This window comes from Phascolarctos cinereus, unplaced genomic scaffold (assembly GCF_003287225.1).
Source record: "Phascolarctos cinereus isolate Bilbo 61053 unplaced genomic scaffold, phaCin_HiC Scaffold_7;HRSCAF=346, whole genome shotgun sequence".
NCBI lineage: Eukaryota > Metazoa > Chordata > Mammalia > Diprotodontia > Phascolarctidae > Phascolarctos > Phascolarctos cinereus.
In genome coordinates, this window is record NW_027556180.1 from 33302541 (window position 1) to 33320412 (window position 17872).

The 17872-nt window shown below is 39.8% G+C and overlaps 1 protein-coding gene across 2 annotated transcripts in view; it reads left to right on the forward strand.

Moving 5' to 3' along the window:
- FNDC3B (fibronectin type III domain containing 3B) overlaps window positions 1-17872 on the forward strand; it is a 392602-nt gene that overhangs the window by 284365 nt on the left and 90365 nt on the right. For both annotated transcript variants that reach the window (XM_078147676.1, XM_020980457.2), the window contains 4 exons: window positions 3374-3531; window positions 5372-5431; window positions 11347-11485; window positions 14250-14303. In XM_078147676.1, the coding sequence (XP_078003802.1) occupies window positions 3374-3531; window positions 5372-5431; window positions 11347-11485; window positions 14250-14303 (411 nt within the window). The remainder of the gene's footprint in view (window positions 1-3373; window positions 3532-5371; window positions 5432-11346; window positions 11486-14249; window positions 14304-17872) is intronic.

The window sequence follows — 17872 nt, forward strand, 5'->3', positions numbered from 1 at the left end:
GTTTGGACTATATGCTCTATAAGGCCCCATCTGTGATTTTGTGCCTACTGTGAAATAACTTCATGTCTCTTAACCTCAGTTCCCTTCTGGGTTGGTCCAAATAATCTCTCTGCAAATTCTCTGGATTTTTCTAAGTAAAGCATCATACTAGCTGAAGGTAGGGATAGTTATGTCTCTACATGGCCAGTGCTTATATCTTTAATTTCTCTCTCTTGTCATATAATTTTTTTTCTAAATGTCAAAAAATAGGGAAAAGGGATATTGTTATGCACCCCTGGCAGTATTTTTCCATTGCGAATTAAACTAGTTGCTACCCTTAGTTATTCTGAACTCCCTAAAAGGCACAGAGTAACCTTAGTGGAAGAGTGCTGTGGTTCAGGGACTGTTTTCCTTCATAAACCTAGCACTGATGAACTGGGGGAAAATAGATGTCACAGGCTTGAATATTTATTGCAATGTAGCACTCTAATTTAGCTAACTTCTCCAAAGATAAATGGTGCCCAGATAAACCACACAGCCAGGAATGCAAATTGATAGGAATCCGTGACTATTTAGCATCTTAAGGGACATGATTTATATTTGCTATTTATTGAGAGACAGAATATTATTTTAAGTAGCCATTCATGAAATCATTGCTTAATCAAATGGCAAAATATATGCAAAGTACTCTGTAAACTGTAAGGAGCTGTATGAATAGTAGCTATTGCTTAATGCAGACCATTTCCTCAAATTCTTATAAAGTTGTCATTTATTTCTCTGATTTCTAGGACCTAATCAATTTACTTAATAAAAAAAAAAAGTCCTTGCCTTAGCAAAGTCCTACTTAGCAAAATGTATGGTGTGTACTGACAGTAGATAACAAAAGTATTTCTATCCATTTATTTTAAAACCCTTCATTCTCTTCCTTTCCTTATAATTTGATAATGAATTGGTAATTCATTAATACTTAAGAGTCCTCTAACATATAATAATAATTGCTATTATTATTATTATTAATTATTACTACTACTACTACTACTACTACTACTACTACTATTACAATAGCTAGCATTTATATGTCACCTACTGTATTTAGGCACTGTGCTGAATGCTTTACAAATATTTTCTCATTTGATCCTCACAACTACCCCAGGAAATAGGTACCCTTAGCCCCATTTTACAGATGAGGAAACTGAGGCAAACAGCAATTAAGTGACTGGCCCAGGGTCACACAGTATCAAACTGGGTTTGAACTGCAGGCTTCCTGACTTAAAACCCAGTGCTCTATCCATTGCACCACCTAGCTGCCTGCGAAACTCTATCCTTTATGCTGGAAGACATGGTAAATTTAAATATAATACAATCCCTGGCCTCAGAGTTTACAGACTAGTATGAAGATATAACACACAAATGACAAGCCAGATATAGGATGCAATGTTAGCGGTAGCATGGTGGCAGGAAATTTCAGGTGTCTGTTCATGGCCTGGGATATAAAATATGTGGTGGGCAGAATAAGCTTGAAAAATGGTGGCGGCTGTAGTTTATGGAGGAGCTTGTAAGTTAAATGTAGGAGTTTGAACTTTACTTGGTAAGGAATAGAGAACCATTGAAGGTCTCTCTTGGAATTTTAAAAAATAAACCGCTAGGTAGACCAATTTTTTTTCAAACTAGAGTTTGCCATGTTTCTGTTTTTAAAAATCACAATAAAATTATGCAAAGACAGCAAATAAAATTTCCTTTGACCCAGAAATTCCACTACCCCAAGGAAGTCCAGTGACTAAAAAGAGAACTTTCCCAAGGAAGTCAGTGATTAAAAAGAGAACTCTCATGCACATCAGATATTTATAGCAGCATTTTTTTGTGCGCTAGCAAAGACCTGGAAACAAAGTAGATTCCTATCAGTTGTGGAGTAGTTGACCAAGTTGTGGTGTATAAAAGTAATAGAATATTTTTGTGTTATAAATAACAATGAATGTGACCAATGCCAAGAAGCATGAGAAGATTCATATGAACTGATGAAAGGTGAGGGATGCTACACTAGGAAGACAATGTATACGTTTGCTACCACATTGTAAATGGAAAGAATGATGGTTGCAACAACATAGCTGAAACTGAATGATGTCAAATTATAAAGACCTAACTTGGCTCCAAAGAAAGGAGATACGAAGATACCTCCCTCCCTTCATTATACAGCTAGGCGTCTATATTGGTATGGAACATTGCAAATAATATGAGACTTTTTTCAATATGTTGGACTGTTTTTTTTTTAATCTCTTTTGTTCTTTGTTATAAGGGATGGCTCCTTGATGAGATGGAAAATGTAAATGATGCAAAAATTAAAAGATGTCCCAAAAATTATTTTTAAAAATACAGCCATTCCTGTACGATTATGATAAGCATTATGTCATGGAGGTAGAGAAATAAGTAATTCATTGGTCTGTTGGACTCATGAATGGATTCTTTTCACAGTTTTTTTTTAAGCACTAACAAGCCATGAATTTTCACCAATTATTAGAATGCATTGTTTTCTTTACCATTTAGTGATCATAGGCTTAGAACTTTGAGGAACCTCAGGGAAATTCCACCCCCTCAATTAACAGGTGAAGAGAATGAGGCTGAAAGGCTGAGTATCTTGCTAAATGTCACCCAGGTAGTAAGTGAGTGAGCTTAGATTCAAAACCAGCCCCTCCAACTCCAAATCCTGGACAACAAATTCTTGGGGGATGGTCAGGCGTGGAAGAGAAATCATTAGACCTATGATTTCACTGGTGTAGAAATTCCCAAAGACGAATATAAATGTAAACGTAAATCATCAGTTTCTCTGAAATTTACTGTATTTCAGTGGGTCATTGAGAGTGGCTAGGTGATTTGTCCCAGGTAATACGGTGTGTGTCAGAAGTAGCATTTGAACCTAGGGCTTCCATATTTGAGATGTGCTGTCTATCCAGTATGCTAAGTATCTTTTTTTTTTTAAACCAGATTTTAAGTCAGAGGATTATTTAATTGTTGGGTATCATTGTTAAATTCAACTTCAAGAAAATTGAGTTTTAGCTTTATTAAAATTGTATGAAAGTCACAGATACAGTTGGGCTTCTCCCAGAATATACAATGTATCCACCTTGTATGATATCACTATTGTTGGTACAGATGTTTTCTGTTGGGCCAGATGTTGAACGATGTATGGTGTGGTTCACGATGCTATTAAGAATTTGGTAAAACATATTTCTTGCCTTTCTCTTTGTAACCCATTTTAATTAAAAATTCTTACCCATTGGCAAATTAAAACTCATCATCATGTTTGGGCTTGTAAATGCAATGCTATTCTTTGGTGCGAGTAAACAGAGGGTTTGTATGGAATCAATTTGACCATTTTTATCCTGATTTTCTCCCATAGGTCTCTAATGTCCAGGCAAGGACGGTCCTACTCACGTGGTCCCCTCCCACTGGCCTTTCAAGTGGAGATAGACCCCACAACAGCCCACCCTACCCCTACAGCTATGAAGTGGCCTTATCAGACAAGGGGAGGGATGGGAAGTACAAGATCATTTACAGGTGAGGTTCTGTGGATTACTTCTTTCTGTTCCCTTCCCCAGGGAGGAATATGGAATAACCCTAGTAAAATTAATGTTTGCCACCAGCCTCTCTCATGATAAAATTCAAAGTTTATTTTTAAATAATAGCAGTGTCACACATTAGTCTTCTCTGAGAGGCAATGTGGTATAATCAGTAGAACAGTGGAGCCAGAATCAGGAAGACCTGGGTTCAATGTCACCTCAGAAACTTTGCTAGCTGTGTTAGCTTGGAAAAGTCATTTAATCCCTCTGTACTGTGGGTTATTCATCCATAAATTGATCCCTTCTAACTCTAAATCTGTGATCCTGACAGTAAAAAGCTGATCCCAAAGCCAGGAAGAATTGGCTTTGGGTTCCACCCATGGCACATATTTTCTGTGCCAATGGACACATCATTTAACATCAGCGCCCTAAGAACTCTCCTATAATACAGAGGAACTCCCTGGCCAGTAAAGTCAAAGAGCCAGTCACCTCTCCCTTCTCATGAAAAGCCAATGGTTTGGGGCTCTTTAGGGACCAAAGCCCTTCCTCTAATTCCTTATCCTCTTTTCTCACTTTCCATCACCACTACTCCCTGCCCCAGTCCATACGAGTCACCCCAAGTAGATGGAAGACAGCAAAACCCTCCTATTCCTGCCTTGGAGTTGGAGAGCATTAAGGGCTGACAGTCTTTGTCCTCCCTGTAGCAGAGTGAGAATGAATGGACACTAACCCCAGTCAAGAACCAGTACTGTTCCCCTCTGATGCCCATTGGAGTCTTTGCTGCTGTCAGCGTACTCTTGACAGGTTTCAGGCACACTGTGGAGTGAACAGGTTTGGGGGCCAGCCTGAGAACCCAGCCACTACCTTGAGTGTTGATGTTCTGGGACATTGTGGTCCAAGATCCAATCAACTGATCTGGCAGGAAACTTTTAGAATGCAACTATTCATAATTTGGGGGCATCCTCTTAATTTAAAGGGATGTTTTCTGTTAACATTTGTAAAGTCTTTCCTGAAATTTAAAAATATGACTAATTTTAACTAAATTTTTACCTCAGAGGTAAACTCAAATAAACTCAAAGTTTATTTAAAAATGCATTTTCTGTGTTTTTTTAAATTGAATAATTATTAGCGTCAAAAAGAAAACCCCATGGAAAGTAAGTAGAGCTTCCCAACAGAATTGAAGACATCCATTTTGAGAATATTAGGCAAGTCAAGTAACCTGGGCTCTGACTTGATTGAAACGATTTCATTTCAAGTTCAGCTCAACAAACATTTATTCAAACCTGCTGTTTTCAAAGCTCAGTGCTAGCTAGGTGCTTGGGAATGACCAGAATGAAATAGTCCAGTCTCCTGGACCCACAAAATGACCACAAGTGTGATGACATTAGCTCCTTAAACTTGGTTGTTAGAAATGATGGGATCCAGGGCAGTTAGGTGGTTCAGTGGATAGAGCACCGGAGGACCTGAGTTCAAATGTGGCCTCAGACACGTAACACTCACTAACTGTGTGAGTCACTTCCTCAATTGCCTCACCTAAAATAAATAAAGCACTACATAAATGTGAGCTATTATTATTTTAAAAAAGAAAAAATAAAGAAATGATGTGATCCTACTGTGGAAGACCGGCCAACTGCTGGCTTTTGGAGTATACCTTTGACAAAATTAATCTTCCGTCTTCTGAATGTGGAAAGGCACCCTTGGTGTTTATTATTCCCTATCTTATCAAGTTTAATATCACCTTTTCATTCATCTCCTTTTCTCCTTTGGGAACTGAAAACTGGTACCAGTATTGTTTCTGAAGCTGTTTTCAAAGCTCAATGGATGGTTTTTCTTTTCAGTGGAGAAGAATTAGAATGTAGCCTGAAAGACCTTAGGCCAGCCACAGATTATCATGTCAGGTGAGTTATGGTATCCAAGTTGTGTTTTATTTGAAAAGCTACATCTCTGGTGTTAATACATAGTAGGTTTGTTTTCTTTCTTTCTCCTTTCTTTCTCTCTCTCCCTTCCTTCTCTCCCTCCTCTCTGTCTCTGTCCCTCTCTCTCTTTCTCTCTTCCTTCCTTCATCTTTTTCTTCTTTTCTTTCCTTTTTCCTTTCCTTCCTTCCTTCCTTTCTTTCTCTTTCTCAGAATCATGGGTCTTTGATTTACCTCTGTTATTCTCTATATTTGGTATATGTCCTTAAGATTTCAAGCATGCATCTCCATGCTCCATTACTAACCAAGGATTGCAGGGACAGGAAATGCACAAACCTTATCAAAAGTAACAGAAAAGTAGATAAATATAGATAAGGAGACTTAGCTCTCCATAATTCAATTCCCAGACAAGTTTTTTCTTAGTGTTGTATGACATTCTAAGATCAGAATGATTATATGTTTAAATATTTTCTCCCTGAATACCTTGACTCATAACATACCTGATGGATTCTATGGTCAATTATTAGCTACAACTACTATTGCTTAACCTGTGTAAACTTTCCCATTCAGAGCAAAAAGGGAAACAGGGCCTTTTCTAGTTTGGAGAATTACTAAAGACTGTAAGAAAAGCGACCATGCTTTTCAATGTGTCAGTAGTACTGCAGATGGAAATCTTTTGTGTGCACTAATAAAAACAACAACAATAACACCACTCTCATCAGTCATTTGATAAGCCTTTATCAGTTGTTTATTACTTGCCAGACAGTATACCATGCCAAGTTTTTGGGATACAGAGACAAACCAGTGCTTCCCTGGTGGAGCTTACATTCTGATGGGCTTGACGGCCATCTATTAAAGTCATGGAGATATTACAGTTGAAATGGTCTAGAGCTTCTCCCCATCCCAGCATCCATTTCCCACTTCCATGTATTTATACGAGCCTCATGCCAAAGTGCCCTCTGTCCTTTTTTTCAACCTCTTCTTAGCATCCTTATCTCCCGTTAAGTCTCAGTTCCCGTGTCACATCCTCCAAGAAGCTCTCCCTGCATTCGCCAGTCATTGGAGCTTCCCTTCCAATTACTTCATATTTATGTAGCTGTGTCCATGGCGTATCCCTCTGGTTGACTCTCAGCTTCTTTTCATCCTGAGGCATTAGCACAGGACCTTGTTGGCTTTATTGGTGTGGGGGTTGTCTTTTTTTTCTTTTTAATAGACAATGCCCTATTATCTAGACGGAACAGAAAACACTCTCTACCGGTGAAGCCAATCGGCCGTTGTTCTGGATTGAATTGGGGAAGGGAGTATTCACCCTGACAAAATTACAAATCACTGAAATCATGAACCTAAGATGATATACTATGTTTAAGTCTAAGACTGATAAGTTATTAACACAAAAGAATATATTTTCTATTAGATTGTGAGCTTTCCAGCTTATTATTGTTAAATGAATTATTATTGATAACAATTATTAATTAATGTTAGTAATAAGAAATTATTATTAACCCACGTTTTTGTTATATGCAAAATTTATAGCATGGCTTTTTATTGTTGTTGTTTTACTGCAGTGTTAGTTTTGTACTTATAGTTTTTGTTTTTATGAATGTACCTGGTTGATCCTGCCAGTAGCATATGCTTGTCTCAAAGATTAAGCCATGCATGTCTAAGTACACACGGCCGGTACAGTGAAACTGCGAATGGCTCATTAAATCAGTTATGGTTCCTTTGGTCGCTCGCTCCCTCCTACTTGGATAACTGTGGTAATTCTAGAGCTAATATATGTTTTAGAGGTCACCTAGTCTAATGCTCTCATTTCATTGATGAGGATAGTAAGGGGCAGAGCCAGGATCTGAATCCAAGGCCTCTGACTCTAAAATCATTGCCTTTTCATGTGTATGATATCCCTTTAAAAAAAAATCCCCATCCTGTTCTGTCTCCTTTGTAAACATGTATAGCTCAGGTGAGCACCATACCATTAGGGGGAGAACCAGTGGTAATACTGAGCCCAGGTTGTACTGGGGCACCTCCTGCCCCCCTTCCCATCTACTCATTGGGTGTATCTGTCATGAGTGCTTAGATACATATTTAACAATTGGCTCTCTGGCAGGCAGGAAATGCACCCACAGCACAGTTTTAAGTTTAATCTGAATTATTGACATTTTCTGCATCACCTTCTGAAGTCTAGATAAGCAGCAAAACAAGAAATCAATCCTCGTTTGTAGCATTCCCTAATTTCCAGGGTGTAAATATTCACACTATAGATTTAACAATTGGCTCTCTCTAATTAATTAGCTCCAGCACACCCCTGTCTTCTAGCCCAGTGCTGTCAACCTCAAATAGAAACGTTCTTGCAATTTGACTTTGAAAATCACCGATGAACATTATCAATGTTGTATTCTATTTTTTCTTTTTCTTTTTCTTTTGTTAATCGTTTCCCAGGAACGTTTATTCTGTAGTTGGACACCTTTCTCCTCTACTAAAGCAAAGTCTTAGAATTCTTGCTCTTCCTCTCCCTGTGCTGCCTACTATATTAGACCTAATTAAGAACATGTTCTCCCTTACTTTAAAAAGCATCAGAATAATTTAAATTTCCCAAAGAGCCCTGGGTTTGTGATCAGCAAATTTGGATACAGACCATTTTAATTCCTTGTGTTTGTATCCTTCGAACCTAGCACATTGTCTGGAACACAGCAGGTACTTTATAAGTGTTTGCTGTTTAGTTACTTTGCCAGGCATGACTCTATCCACGAGACTTTGGACAAGTCACTGTCCTTGGCCTCTGGTTCCTTCTCTATAAAATGAAGGTGTCGGAATAGCTGGTCTGTAAGGACCCTTCCGAGCTCTGAAATTCTGTAAAATCGTTGGATCTTCACTAGCTTTAGCAAGACCTTTCGGGTCTCTGCTTTTTAGTGATAAGCATTGTTCTGATCACTCAGCAGCCGCAGGAAAGTTTGGCCCCCTAACTTTGCCAATGATGTGATCTTGCGGATAACATTTCCCGGACCAATTATCACATGATGAAATGTCTCCCCCAACCTGCTGTCAGTATGTGGCCGTCTCTACTGACAGGGTGATGGGGCATCGGCTGATCAGGTTACAGATGTGCTCAGGGGGCACAGTGCAGGGCACATTTCTGAGAATCCTCATGCACCTGCTTCAGCAGCATTTTGCCAGGACTTGACCTCCAGTGAATGTGGAGAATTCTCCAACACTGCATTAATTATTAATTGTGGGGCTTGTTCTTTTTTTTTTTAAGGAATATTGTTCTCTCTTAAATAAAGTGGCTTTCCCTTCTTCCAGATAGAGGCAAACTGGCTGATTTATTTCTTTTTAAATAATATTTTACTTCTTTCCCAATTTACATGTAATAAGAATTGTTAACATTCATTTTTTAAAAAAATTTCGAGTTCCAGTTTCTCTTCCTCCTTCCGTCTCCTTCCCCTACTGTCCGGCATTCACCAACCCAGTGGAGATGTTGAAAACAAATGATATCATAAAGTACAGTGTATCAGAGAACCCCAGACCTAGAATGTTAGAGCATGTCTAGTCCAGTACCTTTATTTTACAGACAAAAAAACAGGGGCCTTGGGAGATTAGGTAACTTAGGCTCTTAGCAGCATAGCTGAAAGAGACCTAAGAGATCAGCTAGTCTAACACTCCCTCATTTTACAGAAGAGAAAACTGAGGCCAGAGAAAGTTAAGTGACTTTCCCAAGGTCACCAAGGCCAGACTCAAACCCCACTTTCTCCTCACTCTGAATCTAGCCCTATGGACTGGGCCGTATAATGGATATAAAAATGCTTTGGACTCAGTGTCTCTATGATGCATGTAACATGTATCTACCAGCGTTTCCCCTCCGAGGACTTGTTAATAACAGTAGAGCTGATTTACTTAATTCCATGTTGTGGCTATTGTTTCATCAGAATGTAAAGAATAATTTCATTTAAATGGGCAAAATATTTTGATAGATCCCAGTTCCATACCTGTTTGGGATACCTCATTTTTTCATAAGCATTTGGTTAATAAGAACTATGTCTCCAAACCGGAACAGTTCCTTATATTGCTGGGGAGCCCTGCCAAGCAGAGAGTGATTGGCAGTTTAGAAGAGGGATCTAATGAGCCACCCTTTCCTGGAGAGTGAGGCTCATCTCCTACCTCTGATACATTGTTCTAATTGTCTTTGTTGTTGTTGTTAAAGAGAAGTAAATATTTTAGTGCATGTGAACAGAAGACTTTCAGCGATAAAAGTACAACTATGAAAATTTTTTTATAAAACCGTCTGAGGAATAAATGAATGATGTCCCACTTTTAACCCCAGAGTATGTACGATTCTAAATTTTTAATTCATTTTCTGCTATATGTACATTAATGCAGCCCAGAAATAGGACTCCTATACTAATTTATATTCAGATAAGCTATTGTTATGTAAGACATCTATTTCTGATTATTAGGAATCCATTGTATTCAATTTTAAACAAAGAAATAATGCTCATTGTTTCCCTCTACTGAACTTCAATATGCTATTATATTCTCTTCTGTTTCTCTGTATTTGGTGGAGTCTAGAACACTAATAGAGTTTCATGTCAGTGAAAATGGTGATGACCTCTCTATGCCATTGTAGCTAACTCCATATAACATTTTCCATTGCAGACAAGATACTCATCTACATAGAGAGAGGGCGGTCCCACACCGTGATTTCACCTCAATAATGAAATGGGCAAATGATAAATCAATCAGAATAAATCTGTTTTTATGTGCATGAAGAGGGCAGTAGGTTCTAGAGCAAAACGAGGGTAACAAAATTTTCTGGCTTAGAAAAAAGATAAATTAGGCATGGCTTGTAGGATCCCTACAAACTTCAAAATAAAGATTATTAAATGTTATAAGATGGATCTGATAAGAACCATTTTCCAATTTTGTGTTTCAGTGGGAAAAAAATACCCCAGCAGACCCAAGTATCAGGTGCTGAAAACATTTTCAGCTATCCCTTGAATAAATTAGTTCATGGCACTTTCTAACAGGGATAGGGAAAATGTCAATGAAGCACCAAAGTCGTAGGTGTCCTTCTTGCATGTTATGTCTAGAGAGATTTGTCTCCCATGCCCGAAATCAGAGCGGATGCCTTGCATTTGAATGGTTAGCCTCTCCTGCCTTCCATATTGGCATCCTCTCTGAGGATTTGTTTGCAGGGTTTTGCAGTGAGTTCGACATGTGGATCTGCTCTTGGCAGGAAGCAAGGGTGTTTCTAAGGCAAGTCTTTAATACACAAAATCACTAAATCTGAGTGGTGGGAAGGCACCTTAGTATCCATCTATGCCAACTCCTTCCTGAATAAAATCTCAACTGTTACAGACCCAACTCATGGGTATCCAGCCTGCCTCCTGCAAAAGACAGATTGCATTTGGGGGCAGCTCCTGCTGGAAGCTTTCCTGATGAGCCCAAATTTGTAGCTTCCGCTTTTTGTCCATGATTCTGTCCTCTGGGGTTCAAAAAAACAGGTTTAATCCCTGTGTTCAAGGAAGCTCTTGAAATACATGACCACAATTCTCATGGCCTTAATGAGTCTTCCCTTGACCAAATGCTGCCAGTTCTTTGTACCTGGGGGTGAAAGGGCAGTAGCAGCTGGACCAGGTGGGGCTTCTTCTAAAAGGTAGCACATGGAAGCACCAATAGAGGAATTTCTGTTGAGATCTTTCTAAGTCCCAATGATTCTGAATTCAAAGGAGATAAAAGGCCAGCAGATGTGAAGAATGTGTCATAGTTTGAATAGTGAAAGGAACCCTTGGGGAGGGCTCTGGACAAAAACTGAGATAAGAATTAGGATCCTTTTTGGTCTTTGCCACAGAATCCATGTGTGTATGTACATAATATATGGACGTATGTATGTACATGCTTCTTTTCAGGGTGTATGCAATGTACAATTCGGTAAAGGGATCGTGCTCTGAACCCGTTAGTTTCACCACTCACAGCTGTGCCCCTGAAAGTCCCTACCCACCCAAGCTGTCACACCGGACCAAAAGTTCACTCACCTTACAGTGGAAGGTAGGTAGACCAGAGTACCAGAAGTTGTCGTACAACTGATCTGAATAGTGAGTTGTGATCGTTATTTAACTGTTATGTAAGTACTTCAATGACTGGTATTTAATTGTTCTCATTTGTCCTGACTCCAGTGAACGTGTCTAATTGGGTGCTGTTGATTGGATTTTTGGGGCAGAAATTTAAAGGGGGACATTCTGGAAGTAATTTGTGTTTATTTGTTATTTTAGTAGGAGCCAGCAAGTGCATCTCTAAAGATCACAGAAGGGATAATTCAGTGGTCAGAATCAGAACGTGGGTGCAAGAGTCGTGATTAAAACTTAACCTGAGTTTTACCACGTTCCATGGCATGGGCAAGCAGGCAGTCACTCTGACTTGCATTCTTAAAGGGTTCACCCCTAACACACTGAGGTCATGGACCCATTGGACTATTTACACAATCACCTTGAATTTCATGGTTTTAATCAAGTAAAGATTCCCAGTGACTTCTTGATTCCTTTTTTCTCTGTTTAAGTGGTTGTGGTTCTCTTCATTTCAATCAGTAATCACTCTGAGCAATGCTTCTCAAATCCTGCAGAGTATTTATATGCACAAGTCAAAGGTCAGATAGCACAAGTGACGTGCAGGAAAAGCATTGGGCAAAAGTTGGGATAAAAATTAGGATGATCTTTGAACACAGCCACTGAATCTATGTGTATGTGTGTGCTGCTTTTTGAATATAATTGAGACTCAACTTTAATTAAATATGTTAACATTTTCTAAACTCTAGTAAAATCTCTTTAATTCAGACTTTAATTTTTAAATCTTTAATTCAGTAGTCCAAGTCCAGTTCCCAAGTAGGAGTATGGAGTAAGAAAAGGCGGGAACTATTGACTATCTCAAGGAAATACCTTTTTATGCAGATAATTGCAGACAACTTTTGTTAGTTCCCGTCTTCACATTGAATTATGTTCCCAATGTTGGTTTTTACATTTGCTGATATGAAACTCAGAAACATTTCTTCCTCCGCGCACTAGAAGCTAATGGGCCTAGTTATTCAGGTCTGATGCCAACCCTGAAAGGCCAAGATGACCCAGATTTTTCCTACTGTCATTGCTTAGAGGTAGAATTAATAAATTCTTAGGAAAGGCATTGTAAAAGCTACTATATAGCGTGTCAGATGGAAGGGACCTCAGTGACCTAATCGTTCAGGCTGTACCTAACCAAGAATTCGCCTATGTGGTGTCCCCTCCCCGGTGTGACTGGTAGTCATCCAGCCTTTGCTTGAAGACCTAGGAGCTTAAAAACAGAGAAAGCAGACAGCTGAAAAAAGCAATTACCCCTAAGGATTATTTCCCCATTGTATTCCTAGAACAGGCAGTGAAATGCAGCCAGGGGAGTGATGAGGTGTTACTTCTAATGGTTACCTGGGAAGCACAGGCTTACCCTGTGATCCCACCTGGACAGGCAACCACATGTTATTTATCTAGTAGTCTAGATGAAGTCATCATTTTATGACTGTCTCAGCCAATAGGCCAAAGTTGAAATTGGCTTAGAAACTGAACCATCCTATTTTCTCTCCTGGCTTCCAAGGATAATCCAGGTCAGTGACTACCCAACTTTCTGGACTCATAGCTCCCTATCACTGTTGACTTGATTTCTTGACATGTAGACATCTCCTCCTAAAAGTGCTGTATGGCCTATATTTATCTCTTGGGGAAAAAAAACCAAATTACCAGTTTTGTTTTGAGGATCTTCTGGTACCTTTGTCAAGAGAACTAAAGATAGTCTTGGGAATTGTACAACAGTCAGGGTTGGGAATCATAGATTTAGACTCTGCTTGAAACCAACTGGATGAAATTGTGTTCTTGGGTGGTCCATCGCCATCCCAGCAGTTTCAATAATTAAGAAGAAAGCAATATCTTCACAGCGATGTTTTCCTTTCATTGACTTAGTCCTCAGAAATACATCCCAGGCCTCTTCAGTACTCTTGGAAATGAAAGCACCTATTTCAGTTTTAATTTTAATTTCTTGATCATGGGCCCCCCAGACTTTAGAATTACTCAAGCTACAAGAGATTAGTAGACATGAGGATTCTCCAAACAGCTCTTTGGTGGTAAAGGTGGCAGTCAGTACCCTCCTCATCCCCCTCCCCACTTTACTTTAATTTGCTTTGCTACTGAGAGAAGAAAGCCAGCACCAAAGATTCCCAGACTACTGTTTGTCAGTGTGTCAGCTGCATGAATTGACTGCCCATTATATAAAACTCTTAAGGGTACCATCCAAAAAAAGAAATCACATGCACAGCTTCCTCCCTCAGGACGTTTAAAGTGTAGCTGGTTTTGTAGAGCACATGCTCACTCCAGTATGATTTATGAATGAGCTTAAAAATGAGTTACCGAGACACATAAGTTCTGTTCAGTAGCATCTGGAAGACAAATTGTAAGGTTTGGTGGCTGGGTTGGTTTGTGACTGGCTGGATTGAGTATGCTGGGGATTTGGAGGTCTTGAGAGCACTTGTAATTCATGAAATAGTATGGTAGCCTTTGATACTCTCAAGACATTGAAGAATTGGAGGGAAGGCGTTGGGTTAGACCCTCTGTGGAAGATGTGCTGAAAGATCTCTTCAAAGACCTCACAAGAACAGAAAACAAGGGCGGGCCACAGTCTACACTGGTGAGGGGAATTACTCACACCAGTAAGATCACAGGCCTATCACAGGTAAAGTGGAGGGATAGGATATTTAATTTTAAGCTATACTAATTTCCTTTGTTTCCTTTTTTTTTTTAAGGCACCAATCGACAACGGTTCAAAGGTCACCAGCTACCTTTTAGAATGGGATGAGGTAGGCATTTTTTTATCCATCTGTTAAAATACCATTCACTTTAAAAAAAGAGTTCATTGACCAGGTGTCATTATACTAGTATCAAAGAAATATTAAGCATAAAGAAAAAGCATATGAAGGATGGAAAAAGTGGTAAGACTCAATTGTAATTATTGACTTTTGAAAAGTAAGGCAGAATAAAGTGCTAGGCACACACTTCTTCAAATTAATTCATCTATTTATGTTTAAGAGTGCTACTCGAGTAAAAAGTAGGTTCATCTTTCTTACCATTTCTGGCGGTTTTGTTCTGTGTCTGTATAACTACTAATCAGGCATCTTCAATTATATTTTTTAATCTTTTGATGATGCCCCCAAACCATCACAATTAAATTTGAATTTTAAATGGTAAGAAATCATGGTTATGGCTGACGAAAAATACTTCTTTTTTCTTCTCCCTTTTGTCAGTTTCATAGACTCATCTTGATGCATCGAGTCAAAGTCAGTATCTCATTCTGTACCTCTGTCCTTTGAAAATTCTTTCATGCATTGTTAGTCTAGAACTGTTGTGGAGTCTCATTATTCTATGGAACCCTTGTTGGACTTTATGCCACCATCTTAACAGCACGAATAGGGTGTTTTTGTTTTTGCATTCTGTAATCTGTTACTCTGTATTGATTATTGTCACGACCTAGTTCCAGTGTGGCATGAAGTTGATTGGCAGAAGCTCAGCCTGAAAAACAATTGCTTCAGAAGGCCTTGTTTCTAACACGTGCCGTTCATTTTTAGCAATCTGGGTCATGGCTCTGTTTGGCCATTTTTTTGTTACGCTATTCTGTTTCCCAGTGATTATCTCAGTATCAGCGATTTTGCAAACAGCCTGGAGATTTTTGGCACAGGAAATAGCAGGTCTAGGAAAAAGAAGGTCATTCCATTCGAAATGCAAGATAACTAATATCCGTGGATTAAACTTTAGGGAGTAGAAAGATTGAGAAGATTGCAGATTTAAGCCAGAAAGAAATAGATTAATTTTAAAAGCTTGTCAGATGTGGAAAACCGAAGGCATTGTTGTTGTTGTCGTTGTTATTTAACTCAGTGTAAAATGATCGTTGCCCAGTGGGATTTGCGAGATAGAATTTGACGTGTGAGAAGACCCTTCACCACTTTCAGCAGAAGCTTATTTCCCCATCTGGATTACATCTGAACAGACTGGCTTCCAAGAAACCAAAAGACAATGATCTCTTGTTCTCAGGAACAAGGAACATCAAGGTCAAGGATCTACAGGCTGTTTAAGAGTCAGGCGTGACCAGGGTGCCTTACAAATAAGGCATTATTTTATTTAAGGTGGTCTGATTGAAAAATGAAACCGCCCAGACGGTCCCTGCTGAGAAGATGTTATAGGAGGCCAAGAGAGCTGGGAATGAGCTCTGCTGGACTGTGAACAAGTAATCAGTAGCATCTTCCTGTTCCCCAAAGGATCAGTGAAATCCTAGCAAAGGCGAGCTTACAGACGCTTTTCAGTTTTCCACTGTCTTGCACCAGCTTGAAGTTTTTCTTGTGTCCTGAAGTTTCCCAGGATCTTGCTCTTTTCTGATTTTGAGGGTGGCTCAGTTTTGCCATCAGATCCTCTAACATAAGGCATGTGTCTCTCTCTGTGCGTGTGTGCAGCCCAGGCATCGATCTATATCTCTTGTGTTTCCTGTGGCTGTTCAGCCTTGGACTGTGATTTCATGAGTTAATTAAGGTCATGGCGACCAGTGGAGGACTTGGATGGGAGATCTGCAAGGAAAACCCAGGTGCTACAGGAAATGGTGGTTGTGACTCAGTTGTTGGCCTTATTCCTTTTTGGTCAGTCATAGAAGTATCTTGGCAGGATGATGGAAAGAAAGGAGCAGATCCTGTGTTTCAGTAGAAATGTATAAACAGTGTCTACTGACCACATCCAGTCACAAAAGCCCCAACACAGGTGGCCTGGAGTCCCATGCTTAGTGCCAACTTAGGTCGTTGTTCTTTGACCTCATTCTTCTCTTCCATTCTTTTTTCTTTCCTTCCTTCTTTCTTCCTATTTTCTTTCCCTTCCTTCCTGTGATTTCTTTCCCACCTTTCCTTTTTTTCCTTTTCTCTTTTTCTTTCCCTTTCCATCTTTCCCTCTTTCCCTCCATTCATTGGGCCATAGATACAGAGTGAGATTCAACCTTACATATCATTTAGTCCATAGTTGAGAAGTGAACATTGGTAAGTTTCCTCGCTGGGTGTTCTCTGCATCAGTAAAGTACCAGGTCTGACCCAGCAGTGCCCATTCCATCTCCTTCATAGAGATCTTGGGATAATACCCAATGGGATCCCCCATTCCTTCCTTTCTGGGGTCACCTTGTATGTGCAAATGAGACAATACATAAAGCACTTTGCAAACCACAAAATGCTGGCTATTAGCTCTTCTCATGTATAAATTTATTTAGCAGTTTGGGGGTTTTTTTAAGCTCTCATTGTACTGGCCCTGTTGGCCAAGAATATCGCCATAATTTATTTAGGTTTTGCAGTCAAGCATCTAAATGCATTACCATTCTACAGAGTCACTACAATGTGAGAAGTCTTCTTTCCCATTGGATACTCACTGAACTGCCATCTAAAATTTTAAATATTAGGCCACAACTGGCACGAATGAGATACTAGAGAGTGCCCCAAAGTGGAACTCTTGGTCGTCAACAAGCCTGCTCCATGGCCTTTGAATTGCTTTTTTCTTAGGAATATACCAGTTGATCCAGGTCTTAGCCATGTGCCTTGTGATGGCAGTCTACTTGTTCCCCGGGCCCCCCTTCCAGGGCTATCAGAATTATTTCCCGTCCCGCAGTGTTCTGAGCCAGGAGGTATTTTTCCTGTAATTCCTCGGGGTGAATAGCAGAGTCGTTAAAGGCAGGATATCATTTTCAGGGCAGCTTCCAACTTGACGGGCTGCGTGAGTCATCATCACATTTTAATTTCCTTCTGGTCACAAACCCCATGTTTACGTTTCCGTCTCCCGCCTGATGCTAATGATTGATAGTCTTAGCGAGTACAGGCCGAGAAGGGTTTGAAAGCACACAGTGACTTCTGCATTTCTCTGGCTGGCTGTACAGGTGTTAGGCTCCGTGCTAATCAGCACAGAAAAGCTGTATTTGCCTAACTCCCACTGCCCTTACTTTATGGATGCGTTCACAATCAGGACAATGTCTCAGCTATGAGAAAGTAGCTTTGTGTTCTGTAATATGTCAGGAGCCCAGTTAAAAGCCCAGCTTTTAGGAGTTGGGGCCTAGAGGAAGAAATTCAACATTTTGCCTTTCTGACCTTCTGTCCACAACATTTTCTGCCTCACCTCTGCCTCTGTATGGGCTGATCCTCTAGGCCCAGAATACTCTTCCCACTTAATCCTCTTAGAATTCCTAACTCCCCTCAAAACTCAACTCAGTAGCTCCTCTGATTAATAACTCAGGGACAGCTATATGGCACAGTGGCTAGAGTACTGCCTCTGGAGTCAAGAAGGCATGGGTTCAAATCTGGCTTCAGACACTTCTTAGCTATGGGACCCTGGGCAAGTCACTTTGCCCTGTGTGCCT